General features: G+C 48.8%; 2 protein-coding genes across 2 annotated transcripts in view; one reads left to right on the top strand and one right to left on the bottom strand.

Moving 5' to 3' along the window:
* Window positions 1–605: 605 nt before the first annotated feature.
* Ahsp (alpha hemoglobin stabilizing protein) lies at window positions 606–1,554 on the bottom strand. Its single transcript, XM_051147191.1, has 3 exons — window positions 1,299–1,554; window positions 1,046–1,120; window positions 606–833 (listed from the first exon to the last, which is right to left on the bottom strand). The coding sequence occupies exons 2-3, from the start codon at window positions 1,118–1,120 to the stop codon at window positions 606–608; spliced, it is 303 nt and encodes a 100-aa protein (XP_051003148.1). The 5' UTR covers window positions 1,299–1,554.
* A 4,104-nt stretch (window positions 1,555–5,658) lies between these two features.
* Rusf1 (RUS family member 1) overlaps window positions 5,659–11,300 on the top strand; it is a 33,898-nt gene continuing 28,256 nt past the window's right edge. The window contains exons 1-2 of the mRNA XM_051145385.1: window positions 5,659–5,964; window positions 6,367–6,481. Coding sequence (XP_051001342.1) covers window positions 5,671–5,964; window positions 6,367–6,481 — 409 coding nt within the window. The 5' untranslated portion in view covers window positions 5,659–5,670. The remainder of the gene's footprint in view (window positions 5,965–6,366; window positions 6,482–11,300) is intronic.

Genomic DNA, 11,300 nt, shown 5'->3' with positions numbered 1-11,300 from the left:
GGACTTCCCACCTGATGCATAAGGGATGAACAAGACGGCTCCCAGCAGCCCCACCCCCTCCAACTCTAAGTGACCATGGTGCTCCTTGGAGTGTCCAGGAAGGTGCTTTGTAATAGATGATGCTAGAATATTGACGTCAGGCTGGAGCTAAGGGAGGGAGATGGGAACACCAGAGCAGAAGACTGGCACGGATGACCTAGGGGCTCTGCAATGGCTTCCTGCTAGATGAGCAAGTCAGGAGCCACAGTGTACGGAGGCTTTCCATCTGCTTTTCTTCCTATCATCTTCCTGCACCTAGAACTTTCTCTTTAGTCTCTGACTGGCTGAGTGTACATCTTATTCTAGCAATAGCCAGTGTTTTCTCAGAGCTGCTGAACTAAATCTCCAAAATCATCTTTAAAAATGTTTAACTAAGAAAAAGGGATCAAGCGCTCCAACGTCCAGCAACAGCGGGGGGGGGGGGGGGGGGAAGAACCCGGAGTCTTTTAAACCAAACTTAGTTTTGTTCTTTATTGGGGTGTCAAGGTACAGCCATGTCAGGGGATGAGGACATTGCAGAACCCAAGGCTTCAGGGTTCTTAGCCATGATGCCCTGATCCTTCAGGCTATGAGGCTTTACTCTTTGGGGGTTCTTTGGACTTCAGAAAGCTCCTATATTTGGCCAAAAACTGACTCCCCAAAGTACTCAGCTCCCGCTGGAGTTCCTCCAGAGTCTTGTCTTGCTCTGGCTGCTCCCCAAGCGTGTGCTTCGTGTAATAGCTGGTGTACAAGTCCACCCAGTCACCAACCACAGTCACCATGTTCTCTTCAGGGATAAGAGGGTCCTCAAAGACCTAAGGGTGAGGGGAGAAGAGAGGGCGGTCGGGGGAGAATGTAGTCAGCGACGTGGAGTGCCAGGATGGTCTTATATTTCTACTCCCTGTTTTTAGATATTCGACTCAATGCTACATTGCCCTTTCAATTTCAAAAGAGCCTTCCCCGACCTCCCAGCACACACACACTCTCCATCTCTGTCCTTTGAAACAGTGCACGCATGCGGGCTTACCTGCTGATTCAGCAGAACATTAAACTCCTTTATTCCTGCAGAGATCAGCTCCTTATTAGTCTGAAAAGGGGCCATCTGTCAGTTAAAGAGAGAGGTAATATTAATCTTTTTCCCTCGGGCCTGAGTATCCTCCCCAACTCCCTCACCATCACCCTGTTAAATAGTCCTTATAGCTGAGAGAGAACGTCTCCTTTCCTAAGCCTTTTGAGTCCTGCTCTGCTCTGAAATCACATTTCTACCAATGTGGGCTCACATTCAGGTCCAAGGGTGCTGCGCTGACCTCACTCTTCAGGGCTTCTGTGTCCTCTGCACTCAGCTGGATGTAGGCAGAGGCAGGAGTTAGCTTAAGAAGGAAACGCCCTGTATTGAGGTCCTGAAGGAGCGTGATAGTTTATCCTGGGGTGGGGAAGGTGGGTGGTGAGGCCTCCCTGGAGTTAGAAAGATAGAGATACCAAGAAAAAAAATAGATAAATGAAGACAGAAAATGCAAGAAACAAGCCAGGAATATATATTTGCCCTTTCCTCTACAACCCCCAAGCCAGTCTGGGAATGCTGAGGAAACTAACATTTTCTAAATCCCATTACGTAATGGGCACTTTTGCATCGTACACAATGTTAACAGCATTGTTCCTCCAATCCACAGCTGCCACATTAAGAGCAGTTTAGAAGCCAGGCTACAAAACCACATTCAGGAGGCAGAGGAAGGAGAGTCAGGGTAAAGGCCAGTTCCAGGCTATATCCAAACAACACCTCATTCTACAAAAAGAAGTTTATTCTACATGTATTCTTTCATGCCAGACACTTTCTCAAGCACATATTAAGTATTTATCATTATAAAAATACTTTCAGAAAAGGTAGGATACATACATAGTGAAGCCTTTTCAACTATAAGGAAAAATGAAAGTATGTCTTTGCCTCAGTGGAACAAAGTTACCTTTGAATACTTGTCAGTATTTCTAAATAATGTGTAACACACAGGACATCTAAATAGTTACGTACTGGGCTGTCAAGATGGCACAAGATGATACTTGCTGCCAAGCTTGACAAACAAACAGGGTGTGTGTGGGAGCAGCTGTAGGCTAAGAATGCCAGGCTAAGAAATGATATTTTATTTTCTGATTTAAAGAAAAAAGAAGATGCTTTTGGAAAAATCCTATTTTACGGACAATTCCCTAAACCAGGTGGGAAGGAGAATTGGGGAGACAAAGAGAAAGGGGTGAGTGTAGAGGGAGAGACCCTCCAGCTTAGATTCTCCTTCTAGCTCCATGGAGCTCTCTGCATGAACAGAAACACAGTAGAACCTCCCTGCTTGTGCTGTTTTCTGACACCATCCCTGCAACCTCTTGATGCTCTTACCCCAAGCATCCTTAGAGGCCTTGTAGAAATAATATTCTAACTTGGGGAAGGCTGGAGGGCAGAGAATCGCTTCCAAGGGTGTTGGTGAACCAAGATGTCTTATTTGCTACTTGAAAAAAGCCAATGACTGAGGGACAAGTACTGGGGCAAAGAAAAAGACTTATTTGCAGAGCCAGGAAGCCAAGGAAACAAAGATACTAGTGGCAATACAACCTGTCAGGTGTGTGGACAAAGGAACGCAGAGCAACAAGCAAGAAAGAGCGAATAGCTGAGGATGTTTTTAAAACAAAACTTGAAGATTGGTGATGTCCAGGGGCCCTTCATTCTTAACTTTGATGTCTTTGGCTTTGGAAGGGAAGAGAAGTAAGTGAGTTTAAGTCAAACCAACCTTGTTCTAGACAAAATAGTTCTTAATGATTAATATGCCTGCATGTAGAGTCGGGCAGAAATGTCCGAATCAGAGATTGTGACAGCCAAGGCAATGATGGTGCTGGTCCTCGTGCTTAGCCTGGTTTCCCCTCAGTGGCCCAGTTCTTGTGTTCTCTATGAAATAAGTTTAGGTGAGACACCCAGAGTGCAGTGTAGAAAATAGGGTTCAATGCACACTACGAAGGGATGAGAGTGGGCAACGGTCAAAGGGCCATGAAGAGAAAAACAAACATTCCCACAGAGTAAGAACTGAGGAAAACATTCCCACAGAGTGAGGACTGAGGAAAATATTCCCACAGAGTGAGAACTGACAGTGTCCAAAGAGACCATTGTTGGCGTTCCTGCTCTGATGGAGCAGAGTCCTGGCACTTGGGAGCCCAGGAAATGCACAGCTCTGAGGGGAGAAGGTATCCCAGTGGAAGGGTATCCTGAGACATGGGGGCCCAGGAAAGACATTACTCTGAGAGGAAGCCTCCTCAGCACAGACATTGCAGTGCCCAGGGGAGGGCATCCCCAGCAGAGCTGAGGTGCCTCAGGAGCCTCAGCCCCTCTCCACCTCTCTTCACTGTTTCTTAGGTTCTTCCTACGACAGAGTCACACCAGGCAGTAAATCTCATAAAAGAGATTTATTGGAAGGGTTCAGGGTGTGGAGGGATGAACCCAGGGTTGGCTCTCCCTGCTCCCAGGAGAGGACAGCAGGGAACTGTGCAGACACAGTCTTTATATAGGGTTTCTTGGCAGGTGGAGTTTTCTAGGGCAGAGATTTCCAGGGTGGGGATTGGTGGGATTTCAAGTCCTGAGCTTGGGGGAGCTCAGGGATTGGTGGAGTTTTGTTCAGACTTTTCACCTAAAATTAGCAGAATCTGGGAAGGGTCCTGTTGAGCTGGAGATGATCTTTGTGACACCATGTCCAGCATGTGATATGTGACAGCATGCCTCTGGACATGCTGTTAGGACAGTTAGAGAGGTCTGGGGGAGGGGCCTGGCTACTGGAGCTCCTCAGGCAGGGGCCTGCCCACTTTCCTGCCTTGAGGGTTTACAAAGTATACAAAATTTACAAAGGCAGTCCCCTTTTCCTGGGGTTTCAACAGCCAACAGCCTTTGAGGAGGGCATGCTCTCAAGAGATAGGGAAGGACAGTGATTAGGGGCATCATTTGTACCATCCCACAAGTTTAGAGAGGCTATTGCTCTTTAAACATGGCTCTAAGTGACCACACTGTGCTTGGCTTGAGGTATTCTGGCTCCTTCCTCAGTTTAGCCCACGTCCATTCTTGGAGAGCTTTTACCCTTTCTTAACAGGCTGTCTACTTCTATTCCGTGCCCGATTTAAAAGGCATGGTTGTTCTCTGTCTCTCCTCCTGGTAACTACCAGGATTTCCACCCAACTTGTACTATGTTTCCTTACTAAACTAATAAAACTGTCCTCAAGATTCCTTTTCATGGGGGGCTGGAGAGATGGCTCAGAGGTTAAGGGCACTGACTGCTCCTCCAGAGGTCCTGAGTTCAATTCCCAGCAACCACATGCAGGCAGAGCACTGTATACTAAATAAATAAATAAATCTAAAAAAAAAAAAAAAGATTCCTTTTCATTCTGTTTCTAAATTCTTTTATTAAAAAGAAAAAAGAGGTGTGTGTGTGTGTGTGTGTGTGTGTGTGTGTGTGTGTGTAAGTGCACATCCATGTGTTTGCCTGTGGAGGTCACGAAGAGGGTGCCTGATCTACCTGACATGAGTGCCGGGAGCCAGACACTCATCTTCAGGGAGAAGTCCATGAAGCGAGCCACTCAGCCTTCGCTCAGCCTCTAAAGAGACTAAGACGTTCCCATGGGAACCTCGGTTTCCCCAGTAACAAAACAACAACAAATGTTGGCAAAGAACCCTTTCCGCTGCTAGTTAAGAATGTAAACTGGTGTGACTTTTGAAAAATCAAAAGGAAAAAAATTAGAACTTACCATATGATTATAGCTCTACTATTTGTAGGTATACACCAAAGAACTCTGTGTGCCACCACAGAAATATTGGTACATCTGCGCTCACTGCGGCAGTACTCGCAACAGCTAAGACATGGAATCAGTCTGGAACTCAGTAGACAAATGAGCCACAAAACGTGGGATTTTATTCGGCCATAAAGAAAAGTGAAGTCATGGCATTTGCAGGGAAACGAGTTTTAAGACTGTTTCAGAGGACAAATGTCCCATGTTTTCTCTCATATGCAAGTCCTAGATTTGAATTTTTAATTTGTGTATTTGTAGAGAGGGAGGTATAGGTCATGAAGTTAGAAACGGGACCACGAGGAGGGAAGGGATCTTAAGGAGAGTAGGAAGAAGACAGAAATCATGTGACAAAAGCAGCGTCAGGGGTGGGTGGGTGCGTGGGTGCCTAGTAGGAGTCACGCAAGGGAGCAGGAGAGGCAGGTGGCAAATAGGAGCAGACGCACAAGCTAATTTTCAAAAACTATATTGTCCCTAGCTTCACAAAAAAAAAAAAAAAAAAAAAAAAAAAAAAAAAAAAAGGCACCTGCGACCCAGAGAGGATTCTTAGTTACACAGCTAAAAGTTTGAGATATGAGTGGGGTCTCGAGTGGGGTCTATTTCCCCAGGAAGGCATCTTTTTCCTCTCCTGATTATTGGAATTCAAATCAACGGGACTCCACATTGCTCCTAAGGCCCAAAGATCGACAGATAGGCAAGGTCAGTCCTGGAGAGCGTCCCAGGAAGGCAGGAACGATCTGATTTCTCAGATAGTAAGAGTATTGCCCTTCAACGGCCGCCGTAGCCAAACCGGAAATGTAGTTCGTTTTGCTTTTTTGCCGCGTTGGACCGTCGCTCTGAGCTCCAGGGATGGCTGACGTTGCGAACCTGCGGCCGCCGCTGTGTACAGAGCAGTTCGGCTCCGGAGCCCCGCGCGGGTGCAGTGCTGCCGCCGACGGGAGCCTGCGCTGGGACCAGGCTCGGCGCCGGGGCTGGCTCTCCGGGGCCCCAACTGCGAAACCCGGGCAGGACGCGGGTGGAGGCTGGGGGCCCTGGGCAGCGCTGCCCGCTCTTTCGGGCCTCAGAACCGTGCTGCTGCCCCAGGGCTTCCCAGATAGCGTCAGCCCGGATTACCTGCCCTACCAGCTGTGGGATTCCGTGCAGGTCCGGCCGACGACCGACTGTCGTGGGGGGTTAGGTCTATGGCTGAGGATCAAGGGACCTGGCCACTGCACTCTTCATTTGCACGTGAAAGGCTGGGGTGCTCCGCAGTGCCCTAACATTTTTCTTTTTGAGGGGTGAGGGGACGAGGTTTCCAGACAAGGTCTCTTTGTGTAGCCCTGGCTGTCCTGGACTCACACTGTAGACCAGGCTGGCCTCGAACTCACAGCGATCCGCCTGCCTCTGCCTCCCGAGTGCTGGGATTAAAGGGGTGCGCCACCACGCCCAGCCCCTAACAGTTTTCAAGGTTACACAGCACCAGTGAGAGCCGGTATAGCACAGTAAGCCCCGTGGGCCCTCTTCCCCCCGCGTGACCCCTCCTCACGCCACTCCCTTTCTTTCCAGGCCTTTGCTTCCAGCCTCTCCGGCTCCCTAGCCACCCAGGCAGTCTTGCAGGGCTTAGGGGTAGGCGACGCCAAAGCCTCTGTTTCAGCGGCCACATCCACCTGGCTGGTGAAAGGTGAGCTGGACCCCAGGAGCCTTACGGGTTGATCTCAAACCCCGCTCCCCTCCCCCCACACTTCTCGCTCTGGCCTCCCCTACCCTCCACCCCCTTCACTACAAACACTAGCCCTGCAGTTCTGCAGTGGTCTGACCTCCAGCAGTGGCGCGCGTGTGCGTGTGTGTGTGCGTGCGTGCGTGCGTGCGTGCGTGCGTGTGTGTGTGTGTGTGTGTGAACATTTATGGTCTGCAGCCTGATTGGACGGTACATACAAGCAGCGTGCCCCCATGCCTAGAACAATATTCTATTCCCGTCTCGTTGCCCACTTCGGGAATAGCCTCATCAGTGAATCCGCCTAAGTGACACAACTTGTTACCCAAGCAAACTTGAGAATCCCTAAGTCATCTGGGTCCCTCATACTTAAATTAACTTTAATCCTACTTTACGCAGCCTTGCATAGAAATGTAGTTTATTGCATAAAACTGCCAGCTTCTCTGGATGGTGAAAGTTGGATACTTCCAGTGGGGAAAAGGACAAGATGTATTCCGACTCCTCTGGGACACTAGACAGTGCTGTAAATAATGATTATAGTAACCATGTGCTGAGAACATACAGCTTTTTGAAAAATCACCAAGAAAAACAATATTATTTGGCACAGTGCAGCCTAAAGAGTGGAGCAAAGAAAAGGGAAATGGCCGTTTGTTTGATGTGTGGGAGTGCCTGTGCAGTCTTCTGGCCTCTGTCTTTCCCAGTAATTCCGGGTGGTATTTAAATGAACCCTAGGGGCGGGGCAAGCGCACAGCTCCTGCCAAAGGCCTGGCCACATTTTTGGTGAGCCTCCCCGAATGCTTTGGAGATCAGGAGTGCACTGTGTAACTGCGGGTGATCTCTTGAAAGAGCATGGTAGAGCAGAGTGATCACTGGCTTATAATCCTCATTGCGTCTTCTTTTAATGGTGGCGATGATGATGATGATGATGAACATCCGGTTATAGGGCCTGGTTTTGAACATAGGTGTTCCAGTCCGTTTCGCAGCACCACACTGTTAACTTGACCTTTTCCATGTTCTCCTTGAGCTGAGTTTGAAAACTGCAGTTGCAGTCTGGGTCAGTAATTGGTGTTTCTGAGCATCCGATTCTTCCTACCAGTGTGTTGCTTGTATATGTCTAGCGGGTTTTTAAGAAAAGCCGAGACCTTTTTAAGATATGAAAGTATATGCGCTTTAGAACCTGTCACCAATATTAAAAGATGTCCTCTTAGTTAGAAAGAACTTTAAAAAAGCTTGTTTCCCTTAAGGGTGAGATGTTTATATGCAGAGCACCATGTAAGTAGCACCCTTGGACAGGACATCTTGTAGAGCTTCTGTCGCCTCCAGGTCCTTTTCTCCTACCCCACCCCTCCCCCACTCCCCCTCCCCCACTTTCCCACAAGGCTCCCCATACATCACCCAGTGCTTAGCTTGAGTCTCAGCACCTGTTTTGAAGCACTGTTGGGTGGAGCCTCTCAGAGGACAACCCAATAGGCTCCTGTCTGCAAGCATAGCAGAGTATCATTAATAGTGTCAGAGGTCGGCTCTCTCCCATGGGGCGGGTCTTGGGCGGGGCCAGGCACTGGTTGGACATTCATTCCCTCAATCTCTGCTCTATCTGCTCTGTCTTTATCCTGCACATCTTGTGGGCAGGGTAAAATTTAGATTGAAGTTTTTGTGGATGAGTTGGTGTTCCCACTCACTGAAGAGGGTGTTCTCTTTAGTCACTGGCCCCTGCTACTAGGAGTCCCTGCTAGAGTACCCGTCATACCCTCCCAAGAGCCTGCCCTGACTTAGGTCTCCGCCAACAGCCAACTAACCAACAGAGCCAACTAACTAGGGCCCAGAGGGGTTTGCTGAGACGGAAGCACCAACCAAGAACCATGCATGGACTGGACCTAGGCCCCCTACGCAGATATAGCTGATGGGCAGCTCAGGCTTCTTGTGAGTCCTCTAGTAAGGGGAATAGGGGCTGTCTCTGACATGGACCCTGTTGCCAGGTTTTTGATTACTTCACCCTGGCAGGACTGCCTTGCCAGGCCACAGGGGATTAGGATGTGCTCAGTCCTGATTTGATGAGCTAGGGTGGTTGGGAAGGGGGCTTCCCTTTTCTGAGGACTAGGGGAGGGGATATGTAGAGGGGAAAGGAGGGTGGGACTGGGAGGAGAGGAGGGATGGGGCTATGACCAGGATGTAAAGTGAATAAAAAAATTTTTAATTGGATTTTTTATTATTAAAAAAAAAGTATGTTATGCTGGGCCTGGTGGCACACGCCTTTAATCCTAGCACTTGGGAGGCAGAGGCAGGCAGATTTGAGACCAGCCTGGTCTACAAAATGAGTTTAGGACAGCCAAAGCGACACAGAGAAACCCTGTCTCAAAAAACAAAACAAAAACAAACAAACAAAAGTTAAAAAACAGCAATTGACTTTTATATATGGCCTTAAAGAATTATTGTTGTGATATTTTGTGGAGATTCTACGGAGTGTTGCTATCTTAATGATCCAATATAAGAAAATGGAAGTCAGAACATAAACTTGATGAGAGACAAGTGGCCATGGATTAAAAGTATATTTATATATCTAAAAAAAAGAAAAAATATTACTTGTTTTGTTCTTGACACAGGATCTTCTATAGCCCAGGCTAGCCTAGAATTCCATATATCACTGGAAATAAACCCCCTGCCCCAATGTCTTTACTTTGGATTATAGGCATGCACTATTATGCCTGGCTTTGGAATGTGTGATGTAATCATTTTCAGATACACGCTGTCCTGGTTGATTGGTTGGTTAGTTTTGGTCGTCTGAGAAAAGGGAACCTCAGTTGAGAATATGCCTCCATGAGATTGGTCAGAGCCTGTGGGGACCCTTCTTAATTGATGGTTGGTGTGGAAGGGCCCAGTCCACTCACAGTGCCATCGCTGGGCATGTGGAAGGGCCCAGTCCACTCACCGTGCCATCGCTGGGCGTGTGGAAGGGCCCAGTCCACTCACAGTGCCATCGCTGGGTGTGTGGAAGGGCCCAGTCCACTCACAGTGCCATCCCTGGGTGTGTGGAAGGGCCCAGTCCACTCACAGTGCCATCGCTGGGCATGTGGAATGGCCCAGTCCACTCACAGTGCCATCGCTGGGCATGTGGAAGGGCCCAGTCCACTCACAGTGCCATCGCTGGGCGTGTGGAAGGGCCCAGTCCACTCACAGTGCCATCGCTGGGTGTGTGGAAGGGCCCAGTCCACTCACAGTGCCATCCCTGGGTGTGTGGAAGGGCCCAGTCCACTCACAGTGCCATCGCTGGGCGTGTGGAAGGGCCCAGTCCACTCACAGTGCCATCGCTGGGCGTGTGGAAGGGCCCAGTCCACTCACAGTGCCATCGCTGGGCATGTGGAAGGGCCCAGTCCACTCACAGTGCCATCGCTGGGCATGTGGAAGGGCCCAGTCCACTCACAGTGCCATCGCTGGGCATGTTGCCCTGGGGTAGATAAGATAGCAAACTGAGCAGCTGGGCCAGAGCTCTCCTCCATGGCTTCTGCATCAGTCCCTGTCTCTAGGATCCTACTGTACTTTAGTTCCTGCTTTGACTTCCTTTGGTGGCCTGTGACCTGGGATCGTAAGCCAAATAAACCCTTTCTTCTAAAAGTGTATAGGCTGTCTATACCTGCCCCAGCTCTGAATAAAGACACAGAGACTTATATCCATTTAATAATGGCTTTAGGCCTTAGCTTACTCTTGTTCCCAACTAGCTCTTATAACTTAAATTAACCCATCTGTATTAATCTATGCCCTGCCATGTGACTCTTTACCGCTCTTTATCTTCATATGTCCGACTTCCTATGTCTGGTAGGCAAATCTTTTCATGCCTCTTTCTCTTCCAGAGTTCCTGTCTTTCTGAAGTTCTGCCTGTTCCCTCCTTCCTTAGCCATAGGCCATCCAGCTGTTGGAGAAGAATGTTTGCAAAACCCTGAGACAGGGGATGCTTAGTAATACCAAAGTCCGTGTGCACTCAGCTCTCTGCTGGGACAAAAGTCAGCGTTTGCTTACACAAGGCCAAAGCTGGGCTAGGGACAACCGGTGAATGAGCTGCTGGGTTGAACTGAAGCTGGACCGTCCAGTGGGGAGCTGATTTAGGGATGTTGGTGATGCCAGAGGAACTGAGCAGGCAAAGATGGTGCAAAGACGTAGGCCTGCAAGTGTGGCAGTGGTGCTGGAATGGATTGGGATCAGAAACTCACCAGACAAAGGCAATTTACAGGCTGGTGACCTGTTGGTAACCGCCACTCATTGGCAGGGGTTTCACAGCAGACTGATTTCTAATTTGTGGGCAGGTGGTTACTTAACGCACCAGTTAGACTGAGACGGTTGTAGATCCTCAACCCTGCTTATTGTAAGGCAGAGAAGAGGAGGCAAGAATCACATTCTCTGTTCTGGTAGGACAGCATCGGCTTTCAGATAATAGGTAGAGCATTACGTCATTATTTTATCATAGTGCCACCCTCCAGACTGCAATGGGTCCTGGAGACTGCTTCTGTTGCTCCACAGACCTCCCCTCATCTCTGTCAAATGGCCCAAGTAGGATATATGCCCTGTCGATGTAGGTACACAGCTAAAAGGAAGAAATGGAGTCTGTCCCACTGACTCCCGCTGGATCAGTAGTAGTAATCTTGCCATATTCAAAATGACAAATTGGTCTAATATAAAAATCTCAAACATAAAAATGTTGCTTAGAGCTGGGCGTAGTGGTGCACACCTTTAATCCCAGCACTAGGAGGCAGTGGCAGGTGGATCGCTGTGAGTTCGAGGCCAGCCTGGTCTACAA

Source organism: Acomys russatus, chromosome 5 (genome assembly GCF_903995435.1).
Source record: "Acomys russatus chromosome 5, mAcoRus1.1, whole genome shotgun sequence".
In the NCBI taxonomy this organism is placed as follows: Eukaryota; Metazoa; Chordata; class Mammalia; order Rodentia; family Muridae; genus Acomys; species Acomys russatus.
Note: the sequence above shows the minus strand (reverse complement) of the source record. Positions and strands in the feature narration are given on the sequence as shown.

What these genes read in the sequence shown, in the direction of transcription:
- Ahsp (XM_051147191.1), bottom strand. Translation starts at nt 1,120, where the DNA reads ATGGCCCCTTTTCAGACTAATAAGGAGCTGATCTCTGCAGGAATAAAG. An exon ending in ATGTTCTGCTGAATCAGCAG is followed by an intron (nt 834 to 1,045) that starts GTAAGCCCGCAT and finishes CCTCACCCTTAG; the next exon opens with GTCTTTGAGGACCCTCTTAT.